Source organism: Ammospiza nelsoni, chromosome 1 (assembly GCF_027579445.1).
Source record: "Ammospiza nelsoni isolate bAmmNel1 chromosome 1, bAmmNel1.pri, whole genome shotgun sequence".
Taxonomy (NCBI): domain Eukaryota; kingdom Metazoa; phylum Chordata; class Aves; order Passeriformes; family Passerellidae; genus Ammospiza; species Ammospiza nelsoni.
This window is the reverse complement of record NC_080633.1, coordinates 89898002-89914321: the sequence shown is the minus strand read 5'-3', so window position 1 is coordinate 89914321 and position 16320 is coordinate 89898002. Positions and strand designations below refer to the sequence as shown.

At 42.0% G+C, this 16320-nt stretch overlaps 2 protein-coding genes across 2 annotated transcripts; one reads left to right on the top strand and one right to left on the bottom strand.

Annotated features, from left to right (window-relative positions):
* Positions 1-977: 977 nt before the first annotated feature.
* NDUFS6 (NADH:ubiquinone oxidoreductase subunit S6) lies at positions 978-8051 on the bottom strand. Its single transcript, XM_059487335.1, has 4 exons — positions 7835-8051; positions 6818-6871; positions 2198-2320; positions 978-1124 (listed from the first exon to the last, which is right to left on the bottom strand). Exons 1-4 carry the CDS (start codon positions 7964-7966, stop codon positions 1059-1061), a joined length of 375 nt encoding a protein of 124 aa, XP_059343318.1. The 5' UTR covers positions 7967-8051; the 3' UTR covers positions 978-1058.
* On the top strand, positions 8046-8893 carry MRPL36 (mitochondrial ribosomal protein L36). The gene is made up of 2 exons (XM_059487349.1): positions 8046-8092; positions 8212-8893. Exon 2 carries the CDS (start codon positions 8222-8224, stop codon positions 8537-8539), a length of 318 nt encoding a protein of 105 aa, XP_059343332.1. The 5' UTR covers positions 8046-8092; positions 8212-8221; the 3' UTR covers positions 8540-8893.
* The last annotated feature ends 7427 nt before the right edge of the window (positions 8894-16320 follow it).

The window sequence follows — 16320 nt, the reverse complement described above, 5'->3', positions numbered from 1 at the left end:
TTGGTTCAACTTGATACAACCACATCAATCTAACTATGTAAACTGCAGGTTTAGAATCCTACCCTGTTAAACTTTAGACAAGCAGCAAGTACTCACTAGGACCATGCCCCACCACCAGCATTTAAACAAAAAGTAATTTACTGACAACAGATTAAAATGCTTTGTGAAGCAAACCCAAACTCAGACCCTTCTGCTCTAGACAGAGGCCCTGTTTGAAAGCCATGCTCACATGATGGAATGCTACCTAAGTGAAATTAAGCAAGTGGGTAGATATGTCCCACAACCAGCCTCACGCAGCCTAGGCAGATGCTCTCAGTGTCAAATTACATGCATTAAAGAAGCAGAAGCTACCATCTGTAATGGAGCAATGCCTGCTTTGAGTCTGACAAGACCCAGTTCCTACAGAGGCTTTGGGTGTGAATCCCAATCAGAACAGATACACTCTTGCCCCTTCAAATGAAGGGCATATGGTTTTGTCCTCACCTTTCACATGTGCCAGCTTGGATAGCTCTCCAGCTCACACTGATTACCATTCCAGGCATTGGTGGCTTCTTTTAAACAGGTCACAAGAGCAGCTACTTAATTCAGGGCTGACAATCTTGCCTCCAGGAGTGAGTGCTGTAATGCTGAGTATCATAAAATCTTTGTATTTCCATTTGTGAATCTAGCTCTAGATACTGGACCATGAACCAATTAGGAGTGTCACACAGTGACAAAAGACAAACACCTAGGATAATTAATCACCCAGTAAACAATTACAGCTCATTCAGTGTTGAAAAGAATACATATCTACCCAGTACACACCAAACTTATCTACAGCCAAACACCAATTCTAAGCTGCAAGAAGCCTGCCAGACATGAAAACTAAATTCAGTACAAAGCAGATATTGTAATACCATTCAGCTCTCAAATACCTGACAAGCTGGGTTTTAAAAATGTACAGACTGGACTTTCCATAGTTAAGATAAACACAAATCTTGGCTTTCTAAATATATTGTTTATTTATAGTTGAACATTAACATCGGAACAGAAATCTGCAAGCACACAGGGATGATCATTCAGTGATGCTTCTGTTTAAACTGAAGTCCACAGTATCCACATGTTCCGGTCTTTGTCTCTTTGTCCTGCAAAAATATAAAAATACAAAAGCTCCAGTTTCGCTTTATAAAATTACAATTTTTCTCTTATTTATTTGTGCCATCTTAAAACCAATCAATATTGCCAAAGTACAGATTTTAGTCTTTTTTGAAACACTGGAAGCAAATATTCTTCAAGGGTATGGTACATGTCAAACGAATCAACATAAAAAGATCAGGAGTGTGCTACAGAAGTTAAGGCTGAAGTGTTTCCTAAGTGTTACAAATCAGAACCTCCAAACATTTGACTTTGGATAAAGTAAAATGAATTATTACAAAATTATTACTTTGTTCAAAATAGAAATGCTTATGATTCTAATTAGGAGTCATAACAACACTGACACTTAAGGACACCAGCCCTTCCCCACCATTCTTCCAGGCATTACGAAAAAGTTTAGGTGAGCAAAGATTTTAAAACATCTGCAATCAGGCTCTACCTGAGAACAGGACCTAAGCAACAGCTCATCAATTAAGGTCATAGGACAGTAGCCTCAATATTTTTACTCTCTAGAACAAGAATACACTGGAAATTATCACTGCTGTCAACAGGAGGATAAGACAACATTTATTCTTCATTCTCTGGCCATGACTGAAATATCTAGTCTTCAGAACTACCAAGATTCCCAAAGACTGAAAGAGGATTTGGTTTGTTTGGTTTTCTTCCTTCTTTTTCCCTTGAACTTGCAAGATTGAAAATAAACTATATTCCTGAAAATACTGCAAATGTATGGTCAAACTACATGGTGGCATTTAAATAATTAGAGTTCCAAAATGCAGCAAGGATGTTAATTTTTACTCTCAGTGGTTGCTCTTACTATTTCACCTGATTTAGTTTAAAAAATGTACTGTCCTACTAAACAAACTAAAATTTCAAAAAGGAATCTCTATAACTTCAAATGGAAGCCCTCTAACTCTTCTGACTTATATCAGGCACCAAATAAAACGAGCACCTCAGGTGGTTACTCATTTTATTTTGTTAAACTAGCATTCAAAAAACCAGATAACCTTACAAAAAAAGAATGCACAGGCAAAACATGCTACATGCAGAATAATGACATTACCAAGTTGATGTATACTTTGGGATGTCCCAAAGCTCCACCACCACCATCGCATGAGATCACTCTGCTTTCAACTTGACTCACAGGCTGCTCTGCTATCAAATCAATTGCAAAATTCTTGTTCACCTGTAAGGAAAAGAGGGAAACTTTCAGATACCATCCCCACTCAAACAGAAAGCAACTGCTATCTGCTGCCTCCTCAGGCAGTTCCACTACAGCCTTTTTGAAAAATTCCTGTTTAGGGTTCCTCCCAACTCCTCCACCATCTCTAAGGCTCTGCTATAAGCCAGATCAAGGAACTATACACTAAACTCTGCAAAAGTAATCTCTTTCCCCTGATATATAGACCACATCAGTGCTCAGGTTTCAATAGATTCAGCAGAGAGGTGAGCAGGAACAAGCAGACAAGAACAGAACATATTTAGCCAATACTGTATTCTGCTTTAGTGACTACATGATAAAATTGCAGAAGAATCTCTGCTGATAAACTCAAAAATAATAGTGAGACAAGTAAGGTCAGGCGTGAGATAAAACAACTGCTGGTAATTTAGAGTCGCTAGCCATGTACCTTATTCTATCACTGCAGAGGAATCTCATGAAAACATGAATGTGGTGCATAACAACAGTCAGAAAGACAAATTGTTTAGCATCAGAAAAAAGGAAAAACCTCTAAATGCCACTACTCCACTCTGTAAATCCATCATACACACTTCCTGAATATCCACATCAATGACAAGTAGGGCTTCTTCCTAGAGCACACCTGCATGGCCTGGAAAACATAACCGTGTCTGGGCAGGCTGGTGACACAGCAGCTTGTCCCTCAGCAGGACCTACAGCAAGCCATCCCTCTCCAAGTGTGCACTGAGGAGACAACTACTGCTACAATTCAGGAAGAGGTATTTCAGGAGGGCCACCTTTTTCAAAGGCATATATATGCATGAATATCAAATAATATGCACAAAGGAGGCAGTATCTACTGCTCTGTGTATAAACATGCTGGTATTGGAATAAAGACGCAATTCTTGGGAAAAAATGGCTATGTGTCCATTACATAAATCCCTAGGAACTACAATGGTGTTTTTATAGAATCCTAATATGTAACAACTTAGCATCTTCCAGCCAAGCCTCCCATTAAGTCTCTGCATTTTTTGGTAATGGAAAAGTCAGTTTTGTCAACCAAGAATTTATCCTTACCAGAAGAAGATGATAGCTAAAAAAAGTTAGAAAAAAAATTAGGTTCTGGGACTGAAAGAAAATGGAAACATCAAGAACCCCACTGTCTCGGGCTGCGTCTACAAGTCATGTAATTTTCACCAAACAGCAAGAACTTTTACTGCTGTTCTTAATAACACTCAAAATTGTGCATCCTTCATTTTGTGCTAAAGGAGGAGGGAGATAAAGCCATTATACACCTTTGTTTCAAGATCAGAAGCAAGAACTCCACTCATCCCAGCACTTCTTAACCACAAAAGGTACTTGTGGGGAAAGAGAGAAGTAAAGACCTCTCATCTACCCTATAGCTAAGACTTGTCTGTGGTTCAGCCTACTAAACAAGACACAGTCTAGGAATTCACCAGGAAAACACTCCACAAATAAGGCAAAGTGGTTGCAGTTAAAACATAACCCTTTGACTAAAGCACAGCAGCACTCAGCAGGAAGAGGCTGATTCCCTCAACACATCCAGATGTGCCTTGCTCCAAGCATAAATCAATGGGCTATTTTTTTCCTGACAGAGTGGCAATTTGGCAATTTTGTTGCTGCTTCTTCCCATCTATGCATCTGTGCCAGTCCATGGTCTGGGAAACCAAAGAGATAAAACCAAACTTGGATTTGATCTCACTCCAAAGATGTAGAGGGAAGACAGGAGAAAATATTTAAAACAGATGAGCACTGAGGTGAGTCCTCCTCACACCTTCAGCTGCTGCACCAGCCCAATAGAAAGGGCAGAGCTGAAGTGGGAATAGCAGTGTTGAAATAGTTCCTGCTCTACCTTAGGGATTACAGAAAGGCAGGATGACTTGGTTGGACTGTGGCAGATGCAGTTTAGCAGTTGTCATGATCACTTTTTGTTGTCATCTTATTGCAGGGATTCCATACTGTTGTCTCCTATCACAAACGTTTCATGTCTTCTCAATGTTTCCTCACACACAGCTCCTCAGAGCACTGACTCTTTCTTCTTCACAAAGCAGCCAACTGAGTCCAGGTCCCTTCTCACCCAGCCACCCCACTCTTTTATAGCATCTTCTTCTCACTGGTTACAGCTGTGGCCTGTTAAAGTCAGGCCTGCTCCTAATCTTTGATAATTGGCCCAGCTGCAACTCCTGGTAAGATTACTTTCTACACTATCTTTATTTTCTTATATTCTGTCCTCCTACAAGTTTTCTCACAGCTTCCTGCTTTAGGCCCTTGCCAGAAGCACTAATCCCCGGGTCTCCACAGAGAACCAATGATTTTAGCTAAAGCACATGGATGTCACTAACAGTTAGGTAGGTAGATCAGAAGGGACAATAAGCACATACTCTAGGCCATGCCCCTGGGCACACAAGCCCAGACACCCCGACTGGGGGAGAGTCCAGAGGCTGTGTCCCCCCAAAGAGGAAAGCCAACATGGCTGGAATGGGCTGATCCCAAGCAGGACTCAACCACCTGGACCTACTGATGGCAAAGGGAAGAAGCGACCGAGAAAGAACAGTCACTAAGACAGCTTCTGCTTCAGAAACATGACAACATTCAGACTACAGACACTGTCAACCCTAATAATGGCAGCTGAAACACACTGTGGGATTGTGGGGGGATAGAATATAAGCAAAAAAAAAGATAGTGCAGAAAGTAATCTTATCCCTAAGGAGTTGCAGCTGGGCCAATTAGCAAAGATTAGGGGCAGGCCTCACTTTAACAGGCCACAGCTGTAAGCAATGAGAAGAAGATGCTATAAAAGAGTGGGGTGGCTGGGTGAGAAGGGAACTGGAGTCAGTTGGCTGCTTTGTGAAGAAGAGTTAGTACTCTGAGGAGCTGCCCACAAGTAACACCAAGAAGGTATGAAACTTCTGTGATAAGGAGACAACAGCATGGCTCCCCTGTAATAAGATGACAACATGGGATAATGGCAAAGCCAAAGCCCCTAGAGAGAGATCCTCTTAATAGGCACAGACCATTTAAAGTATTTAATGAGGAAGTTTGTCCCAATTTCACCATTAAAACTTGCTCAGCAGACTCAGAGCTTGGCTTTTGCTGGAGAAGGAAGAACTGGGCTGAACTGAAAACCTGGGATGTTCCACCCCACATAAAGCCTGAAATTACCTGATGGCAAGGGCATGTTAGAGGGACCACTGCCCCATGGAGAATTAGGATTAAGGAGCATTTCCTACAAAGTTACAGAAGCAGCAGAGATGCTGGCAGTATACTTGGGAGAGACCTACTTTCCCAACTATCCTCCCTGAAGTAAGCTAATTCAGCATTTTAAGTGACATTTTCATTTAATTATTTCACATGTAGAATCCCCACTTTTGCCACACAGCATGAGTTAAATTGTGTCTATCACACAGTGAGGTAAACTCAATATGAAACCTCAGAAATTAGTGTAATTAGTTTAGGTTAATTTAGGAAAAGAATAATTATGCAAAATTACTTTAAAAATCTACCACATCTTACATTTAATGTCTCTGCTGAACATAAACATTTAAAGCATTAACACTAGGGCACTATTCAAAAGCTCAGGCATTGAGCAATACATTTTAGCTGAAATAATTCTATAATTTCTATCCCAAAGGCAAGCAGATCCCTCCTGGAGCTGTGCTGCTTGATCATTAGAGAAAACTCAGTGCTAAAGAACTTTTCATACAGTGGGTATGTGAAATTTTAAGCAGCAGCAACAGGGCCATTTTTACAGCACTGCACTTGGATGATGCTGGTATTACTACACTTTGCATTTCAGGCTTCATTATTTCAGAATAGTCTGTGTTTTACTTTTATTTGTTTCATCACTCTTTCAGTAAATGCTTCTCAGGCTCATTAAAAATGTAATTTAGGTAAAGATCAGAATTTTAACTACACAGAAGCAAACTGAGCTTCAAAACAGATATAAACAGATGAACAATTCAGCAGAGTATTTAATGATGTGATTTTTTTGAATATAAATGTGCTAAAAACATACAACTTCTTAAAACACATGCTTAAAACAAAAACTGTTTCAAGTTTAAGATGTTCAAATGCCTAAAACTCTAACAGCCTAAATGCAAGCACTTAGCAAATGTAGAGCAAGTCTTGAGTTTTTCAAGTTTAGCAAAAGCAGGGAGGTAAGGTAGAAGCAACCATAAGTTGCCTTAAAAAAATTTTTCATCATAGTGAAAAAAAACTCCACTGAAACCCCAAATCCAAACCAATTTGGTTTTGGTAGGGCTTGTTTGGGGGCTTTTTTGGTTTTGTTGGGTGTTTTTTTTTTTTTTTTTTTTTTGCTCATTGGTTGGTTGGCTTTGGTTGTGGAGCTTGGATTTAGTCGGTTTCTTGTTTGTTGGGGTTTTTGGGGCTTTTTAATGACAATGAGGTTGAGGACATCACTATCAGGTAAAGAAAAAAAAACCATAAACTACCTCCTTTCCCATGAAAAATAGTAGAATGAGTTACCTCCTTTTGTCGTCCAACAAATCTAACTCTTCTATAATCCTTCTCCTCATATACCTGGAATGTAAAATAAACTTGATCTTATTTACAGAGCAACATCTATAAACATAGAACACAAAGACTTAGAAAATAAAAAAACTGACATATAGAAAACTGAAATAAAGAAAATAAACTGAATTGCACAATGGAAAGTACAACAGACAAGGAAACTGGTGGTGTCGGGGCTGGCATGAAAGCCAGTAAACAGAAGAGCCTGATCACAGAGATGAACACAAATGTATTATTTATAACGCTGCTCCTGGATCACACTCAGGTGGTGAACTAAACTGGGAAATTCAGGTTTTGTATTTATTTCTGTTCCGCTAAGTAACCACAGTGCCAGCTTTCCCAAGTCAGCTCCACCTGCCATCCTCTCTCCCATCTCAAGGCACTACACCAGCCTCAGCTTCTCCATTGGAAAAGAGGTAACGTGGAGTTTGACACAAGGGTGCCCCCCCATCTGCCAACCCTTCGGCCGGGTCACAAGCCGCATTCGGACCGGAACGCTCGGTAATGGCCAATGACCATTGGTTGATCCTGATCAACGGGGGTTTTTTTTTGTTTTTGTTTTCTTCCGAAACAGCGCGCACCTCCTGTATACGGATCACCCAGGAGCAAGAATTCCCACTGTGCGCGTTGAACGGAGAATCACAGAATAAATCAGCTTGGAAAAGCCGTCTGACATGATCAAACCCAACCAGTGACAGAACGCCACAATGTCAAGCAGACCGCGGCACTAAGCGCCACATCCAGCCATTTCCTGAACACCTCCAGGGACGGAAGCGCCACCGCCTCCCGGGGCGGCCGATTCCAGTACCTAACCACTGTTTACGGCAAGAAATCCCTCTCGGTGTCCACCCTAAGCCTCCTCGTTACGTTACATCACATTACACCAGCGCGCTGCCCGCGGCCCCGGAGGGACGCGCCCGCCGCCCTCCCGGCGCAGCGGAAGGGGGGCAGCACCGGGCCCCGCGCGCTCACCTGCCCGGTGTGCGTCACCAGCTCGCCGGTGTCGGAGGCCCGCACACCGTAGGGCCGGGCGGCAGTGGCGGCGGCCAGCAGCGGGCGGCTCCGCGGCAGCAGCCAGCGGAAGGTCGCGGCGGGCGCCGCCATCTTCGCGCCGCCCACGTGACTCCCGGGGGGGCGGGCGCGGGCCTGGCCCTGCCCCGGTTCCTGTCCGCGCTTCCGGCGGCGGGAGGGACGCGTGGCCGCGGGCGGGGAGCGGCGCTTTCCGCGGGGGTGAGCGGGCAGCGGTGTCCTCAGCGGGGCGGGTGTCCTCGTCGGTGGGGGTGGTGGCGGGAGAGGAGGAGGGGAGCGGCAGCGGTGCGTGTGTCCTGACCGGCGCGCTGTCCCCGCAGGTTGCCGAGCATGCTGTCCCTCCTGGTCAGGGCCGCCGCCACGGCCGCCCCGCTGCGCTCGCTGTGCCGCTCGTCCCTGTGCTCGCTGGCCCCGTGGGGACGCGCGGCGGGGCTGCCCGCGGCCTGCCCGAGCTGGGCCCCGCCGCCGTGGCGGGCGCCCCGCGGGCTGCTGGCCGTGCCGCCGCCGCCCGGCCCGCCGCCGGCCGCCGGGCTGAAGACGAAGACGGCGCTGAGGAGGCGCTGCAAGGACTGCTACATCGTGCGGCGGCGCGGGCGGCTCTACGTGTGCTGCAAGAGCAACCCCCGGCACAAGCAGCGCAAGGGGTAGCGCCGGCCGGAGCCCGCAGCGCGCTGAGCTGGCGCCGGGCCCGGAGCCCCCGCGGTCACCGGGAGCTGGCAGCTGGGGACACGAGTCCCGAATCGTGACAGTGTGTCATCTGTGGAGCACCGAGAGCGAGGTGCGGTCTTGACGGCCCTTGCCGGAATTTCAGGCCTTGGATGCGGAGAACTGAAGTGGGAAACAACAGGCTTCAGGATCTCTTGTCGTCGTCTTAATCGTGAAGCCTTAAAATCACCGCGCTGTTAAATTAGGAAGGGTGAAGCTGGATCACTGGACTCTAAGGTGTATTTGGGTTTAATTAAGCAAAATGAAAATAAACTCCATTGATTTTCATTACTATAACACACTGCGGTCTTTTTCTTGAACACCCTTCCCCCCGCCAAGATGTTGATAACAGAACCGATAGTTTCAAACTCAGGTGGGCAATTTCAGATTCCATCTAACTTGCCTTAAGATTCTGCCAAGCTTTAGGCTCACTCTATTAGATTGGTGAGGCATAAGAATATTTTTCTTTTCTTGTGTCCCTTGAAAGAGCTCTCTCCTAAGAGGTGTGGAGAGAATGACTGAGAGCAGTAATGCCTCAGAGGTCATAGAGCCAGGCTAGACATTGAATGCAAACTAGTGGATTGGTATCCATTAATTAATTAGAGCCAAAATTACTTCAGTCACCAGTGGTATTCCTACACTTCTCAATATGACTCTGCTTGAGGCAGGAGTTTTAGATCATCCTCTGAACTGCAAGTTCTTAGCAAATGGTGCGAAACTAAACTTTCGGAGATCTGTCCTGTTACAGCTACAGGTTTGCCAGAGTACTGTGAGAAAGTGTCCCTGACTTGAAAGAGGTGAAATTGGTTGAGCGCTGTATTTGAAGTTGCTGTAACATTGGATAGTATGATGACTTGAAGACCTTTTCTGCCCAGTTATAATTCCACAATTTTACATTAACTTTTATAATTTATATATTTTTGCTTAGTGCTTGTAGACAATGAGACTCTAAGCCTGTGAAGCTGTGGCTAAGCATTCCAGAGGCAATAATTGTTGGTTTTCCATTGGTTGGGTGGTTTGTCTTTTCACTCATCTATCTCATCACTGGAAATGAGGATTTGGAGAGAGAGGAGCCAGGTTAGTTAACATACACATCCATCTTAGGGGGCATTCAAATGAATTCATGGCAGTGGGAGGAAGGAGAACAGGCTGGCTTCATCTAACTAGAGAGACAGATTGACTCAAAATGTGTAAGGCTCCTCAAAATCAAAAGACCCTTGAAGTAGTGGAAAACTTGCTGTACTTTGAAAGGTTTGATTGAAATTTGGATGCTCATGAAAAAGAACTTCTACCTTCTAAATACCTGTAGCCCTGTAGCTTGTGGATGAAAGTAAAATGTAAGCAGAGAAATTTCTTGGAAATATTTTACACTTTAAACGTGCTTTGACAGTTTAGCTGTCTTAGGAACTGAAGATTTTAAAAGCTCTGATTCTCATTGTTAATGGTAGACATTTGTAGGTGTGTGCTGTGCGTTTTGTTCCAGCAGAAGAAAAGGCCTGTGTGCTGTGAATCTCTGTGATACCTTGTGAGTTTAGCTGTTAGTACACCTTTAAAGTAAACAGCACATGACCAAAAAAACCAGTGTTTTCCAGGCCTACCCACTTTTCCAGTGGAGAGTAAGGACTGACCTGTGGATTGGGCATGAGATGAAGTGAGGGTCTGTTCGTTGGTTGGGATTTTTAGGAAAGAGAGTTGGCAGGTGCTCTTACAGCCTCACAAGCAGTTCATCCAACCCCTTGGTTCAGTCAGAAAAAGGCAGCTCACTGGTACACAGCAAACTGTGCTGGTGGGTTGCTGAGGAGGTACCCAAACATTTAAGGGCTCTCCTAAAGGAGCAGTGTCAGAGACACCTGCAAGTATGAATTGCCAGGTCGAGGAGCAACAGTCATTACCTGGGAAGACTTTCTGAATTCAGAGGTGTGTGGGACCCTGAGACAAGTTCACTCTGCCAGGCTGGTGTGAAATACGGTCTGCACTCAGAAATGGAGTGAAATGTAGGGCTAGGATTACTGTGCAGCAGAGAGAGGCACAAGTTACTGTTTTCATCTCCCCCTTTGGCCTGAAACAAGCTTTTATACAGTGTTGACTCAGCATCTTATTTCCTCAACTTACAATGAGGAAAAAATTTTTCTTAATTAAACCCTTTGAATGTAAGGCTGCTGGTCAGAAACTTGAGATGTGAAGTAATTTGAATTAAAATGTTTATTATGGCTGTAAACAGTTCATGTGTCATTGTCTGAACAGTCAGTTTGAGGTACCTGGCGTGGAACGTTCACGGCCATCACTGAAACAGCATATTTGGTTGTGCTCAATAGGTTTTGGAAAGAGGATTATAGGATTAGAAACTAGGAGGTTCTGAATTGTAATTGTACTCTGCCACTGACTTGCTATGTAATCTTGAAAAGGTAATTTTGCCTTTGTCTCAATTTTTCCATCTGTTAGGCAGGAGTATTGAATCTCACACTTGTAAGCACTTTTTTTTTTAGTTAATGTCTACAAACTGTTACAGAGGTGTTCTAAAAAAATCAGATTCTATAGCTTTCTGTAATTTGAATGACATGAGAAAAGTGACTGTAGCTGGGGGTGATGCATGATTATTTTAGGTTTGTTTACAGCAACTGCAAAATGAGCAGGTGAAATAATTCAGCCAGTAGCCTTGTGGTTGATAGCCACGGATTCAAGTCCTTCATTACAGACCTTCTGAATGTTGTGCTCTACCTCAACAGCTGTTGGCAAAGGAGGGGGTACACAACAACCACTGAAATTGCCCAGGCCAAAAATTTAGTCCTGGAATACTAAAAATACCAATCTATGTTAGTTCCTTAATTGTATGTGTTTTAATTTTTATTTCTCCCCCTGGAGGCTGAAAGGGAGGGGAATAATAAGGAGAACACAGCCAGAACATAAAGTGTTTTAGGGAGGAAAATAGTACCCAATAACACAGGAAGAAGAATCCATACACTGAAGACTGAAATAAGACTCAGGTTCAAATTACATTTTTAGCTTTTGGCTTCCTACTGCTTACATATCTAGGTTACCCCCTCCAGAAAATCTTCATTCTTTAAATCCCCACAGTGGAGTGGGAATGTGACACCTGATGTCTCTTGAGACTGTCTCCATTGTACAATTATGAAAATCATTTGCAGTTGTGAGTGACTGAACTTGCTTAACTCCTCAAAACTGTTCTAGGGAATAAGATTGTCAGATTCCTGATATGCAACAGGTAGAGATGTATTTAGGTCAACTACAGGATAAATCTTGGAGCTCATGTATATTAATGACTGTCAGACTTTGTCTGTGGTTGTGTGGATGGGAATTACAGTATTGGTTGCTGAATTCAGGACAATAGCTGTTCAAAAATGACAGGTGAGGGAGAAGTCTTTAGGAATCACAGTGCTGAGAAGCCGTGTCTGCTCGGATGGAGGCAGTACACCCTGAGGTTAGCTGATGGACAGGTGACTGTTCCAGATTCTGACACCACCACAGTCGGTTTCCTGCACTCAGTTAAAATAACAGCTATTTTTGAGTAATGTAGACACCACATTGTTCTTCCAATTATTCTATTATACCATCCACAAAAGAAAAAACAAGAAAGAGCGATATTTCAGAGCAATTGCTAATGCATTTGCCAAATATGAACAGTTGGATTTTTTTTGATTATTTATAGAGATGAAGTAGGTAAAATTAAAAAACAAAAATAAAACTATAAAACAAAAATAAAACTATAAAACAAAAATGTAAATAGTCTTCAACAATGAAAAAGAAAGTAAGAAGCCAGTCTGTTTTCTCCTCTTTGTTTAACAGTGCAAACAGATACAACATACTACTGCAGGCACTTATCTTCTGTGTAACACCAAGGTCCCGTCATGGTTTTAGTGAGCTCCATGCACTGAAACTGATTTATGTTGATCTGCAGCATCACCCTATTGCAAAGTTCTGAATCAGCAAGTGTGGACACACCTTGATACACACTGCTGAAAACTATCAAATTTTTTTAAAATGGAAGTTAAGGATAAAGTAATCCCAGTCAGTTTAATAAAACTGATTCTACATTTAAATACTTGCATTCTTTCTATTACGGCTCACCAGATTATTAATTTGGAGCTTGAAATCTGTGCCAGTTTGTCCCCAGAGGCTGAGAAGGGGCTGAATTCTTTCCAACTAGCTGGGACAGTTTACCTCACCACACCTGTGTTGGGGCATGCTCTCACCTGTCCAGTGACCTCTGCTTTCCAGGACTGAATTTATCTTCCTGTAGGAATAGGTGAGCTGCCCATGAAGCTGTTATTGAACTGTCACACTTTACAGCCCAGTTTATTTAGGTAAGTGGTGGTGTTTTACTTCTATACCTCTGGGAGATAAACTGCAGCAGTTTCGTTATTGCTCTGTATCCCACTCGTAGTGGAGGCAGCAATCTTTATAAGAGCTTCATCACAGTGAAGACACTGAGCCTGATCTAAAAATGATGAAAGTTGGTACAGAGAGAATATTGGCACCCAAGATGAAGCTGTCACTTGCTGGAGTTATCCACCTGCCTCCAGGAATGAAAAATTTGCCATTTCATCTAGAAGTTTGTGCATCAGTCTTTGAAATCGGTTGTCTGTAAATATGAATAAACTGTTGAAAACAAGGAGTATTTTTCAAGAAGCCCCCTGTCCTTATGTGCCACATTGTGCAAGAAGGAATAAAAAGTGAACTTTGCAAAGTCATTTGATCTAAAAATACATTGATTCCATTTAGTAGTTGAAAGTACGCAAAAGAACAGTCAGGGAATAATGCAAGTCTCTGTTGTACATGATTAAAGATTGATAATGAACAGTGCCTAAATGAGGAAAAGACTGGGAGCAAGCAGTCCCAGAGTCTACACAGTTTTAAAAGGGATTCATACTAGGAGGCTAATATTTATAAAAGGGATATCTAAAATAGGTCACTTTCATGGCTTTAGATAAGAATTTTTGCAGCTACATTGTGTGCCATGTACTTCAATTTTGATTGCTCATCTAGCTATTAAACAAGTTGGTTTTATGTCATCTGGTCATTCATCCTGATCACCACTTGTGTAGTCACAGAGAAAAGGAACTTATTTGATGTATTTAAATGAATGAGAATACAGTAAATATGAAATGGTGACCTGGGACTTGATCTGTCAGCTTCAGAAGTCTGTTCTACCAGAGGTAGGACATGAATCCTAAAACATGGCTGCAGTCAGAGACCACAGTTCTGGAGTTGGATAGATGAGTAGTGGAGAGATGAGCAGCCAGTCACACACCTATGACTATGTCATAAAATAGCATTACTTCACTGTTAAAAGGTGAGCGTGTTTGCTTTAATTTGCCGTTACCAAATTTTGTTAAGCCTTTCATTCTTAGCTTCCTCTATTTTTCCTTCAAAAGGCAGTCACTAAATATGAGTAACCCTTTTAATATTTTTTTACAATAATCAGATATATATATCATCTTTCTCAGTGTAAAATATTTTGTCTAACCTTTGGATATTTCTGTCCCCTGTACCCTCCTCTCATTTCTTTTTAAAAATATGGACACAGGAGCTATAGGTAGAATCTACCTTAGTGATGCTGCGTGCTGAGGTTAAAATGCCCCTGAATTTTGTTCTCAGTAATCTTCTGCTTCCTTCATTTGAAGATCATGTCATTACTTTGGATTTTGGTGAAGAATTTGTTTGCTGACAGTTTTTTATGACCTGTAAAGGATTTACATTGCTTAATACTTCCCCTCTGCTTAACACAACCCTCTCTTCTGCAGGTGTAGTTGCAATGTCTGATTTCTAGATGTATGACTTTGCACTTGAAGGTAACAAAATGAAAAATGGTTCAGTGTGTTAAACAGCACAAAATTTTACCCATTGCTCCATTATCATTATTACTACTTTCCTGATTTTTTTTAACCTGAACTTATGGATGTTTGGTCTACATAACACCCAAATCACTCATAAGAAAAACCCAGGGTATCTATCATTGCTTTAATACCCCTGAAACCACAGTGAAAGACATTCAGATTTCATGGTGGTTCCCATTTGCAGTTGTGTTTTGGCATATTTCTCAAGCAGTTGTGAATTCATATATGTAAATCATCATTTAGGGTCTCTTTAACCATGGTATAGCTGTGCTCTCTCCAGGCATGGAAAGGTGCTGCCTTGAGGAGTATGGTCACAGTCAGCTCTAGCACACTTTGGTCACTGAATGGTGATCAATGATAAAGTCATGAAAGCAGTGCATAAACTCCAACTCCCTGTTATACAGGCAACTACTTAATATTATTTAAACAAATACATTAAATTCTGCATTGAATATTGTGTCTTCTCCTAAAAGGACTCTTCAAACAGTCTAGGACTTCCCTTCTCTTCCTAATCTTCAAACTCCAGCTCTACATTTGTTCACAACTTGTTTATACTTACGCCAAAATTATCTTTTCTGTTAAATAGTGCTTGTGTTCCTAGAGAATTTACTTGCTTGATATTTATTTCTAGGTAGATCCCATGTCTTTCCTCAAATCTTTGTTTTCCTAAGCTGAGCAAGTATTTCTAGTATTTTCTAATGAAGCAGATTTTCTGCTCCTCTCATCATCCTAATAACACTTTTGTGTAATGCTTGAATTTGTAAGAAAGGTAATATATGTTATTGATCGCTGATATTGTTAGAAAAAAATAAGAAAGCTTTTGAGTAGGCAAGGCATTCTCACATATGCCAAAGCTTACCAGCTTTTTTTCCAACTGTCTCAATTGTCTTTTAAAATATATTGCCTTTGCCTACAAGCATTCCCTCTACTACATTCTTGGAGATTTTTGTCTACACCACACACCTTTTGAGTTAATCTTTCCTGAAATATTTTACATAATTCAGTCCTCCCAAATATTTTTGTGTTTGCCACTATGGCAGATGAATGTCTAGCTTATGTTTCTTGGAAACATACCTCACACTACTTATTTCAGGATTGCCTTTGAACAACTCACTGGCCATTGGAGTGACTTTGAGGAACAAGATGCCATGGATATGTCCTCCTCAGAACACAGCCTGTCAGAGGTCTTCCCACAGAAGAGGCAATAAGGAGGGAATAAGATGGGAGCTGAGATGTGTGAAACCTGTCCAGTATTCATGCTTGTGCAGAGCAGCTGATCTAAGGGCTTGGAGAGCCCCTCAAGGACACACACACTGCATTTGTAATACCACTTTGAGTGAAGAGGATTTCCTTCCCAAAAATCTTGTTCTCAGCTCCAAATAATAGATGATCCTGCCAAAATCACATAAAAGTTAGATGTCTCATCAAGATGAATGGTATGCTTTCTGGGATACCAAGTGTATTTTTACCAAGCAGTCTATTTTTAGCACTTTCTTAAGAAATTTTGTGCAGGTTTGTATATGTGAAGGTTTGACTGGACTCACCAATCTTCCTATTTTTTAATAAACCACCATAAAGTAGAATTTATTTACATAATGCAATGATCCATGAAGGTTACCATAACATCAAGGGACCATATTAACCGCTTGAATGGAATTCATTAGAAATTAACTACCACTTAAATTAATTTTCCCACATTCACAAGGCTGTAATGGTGGAAAAAGGAACCGTCCATCAGTGTGTACTGACAGGAGAGCTGTCACTGCTTTTATTTATAGGTGAATACATTAACCCATGAAGCAGCCTTTTCAGACAAAATCTTGAGCTTCTGTACAAATCAGCTGCTTCAGAAGACTTTCAATAAGTATC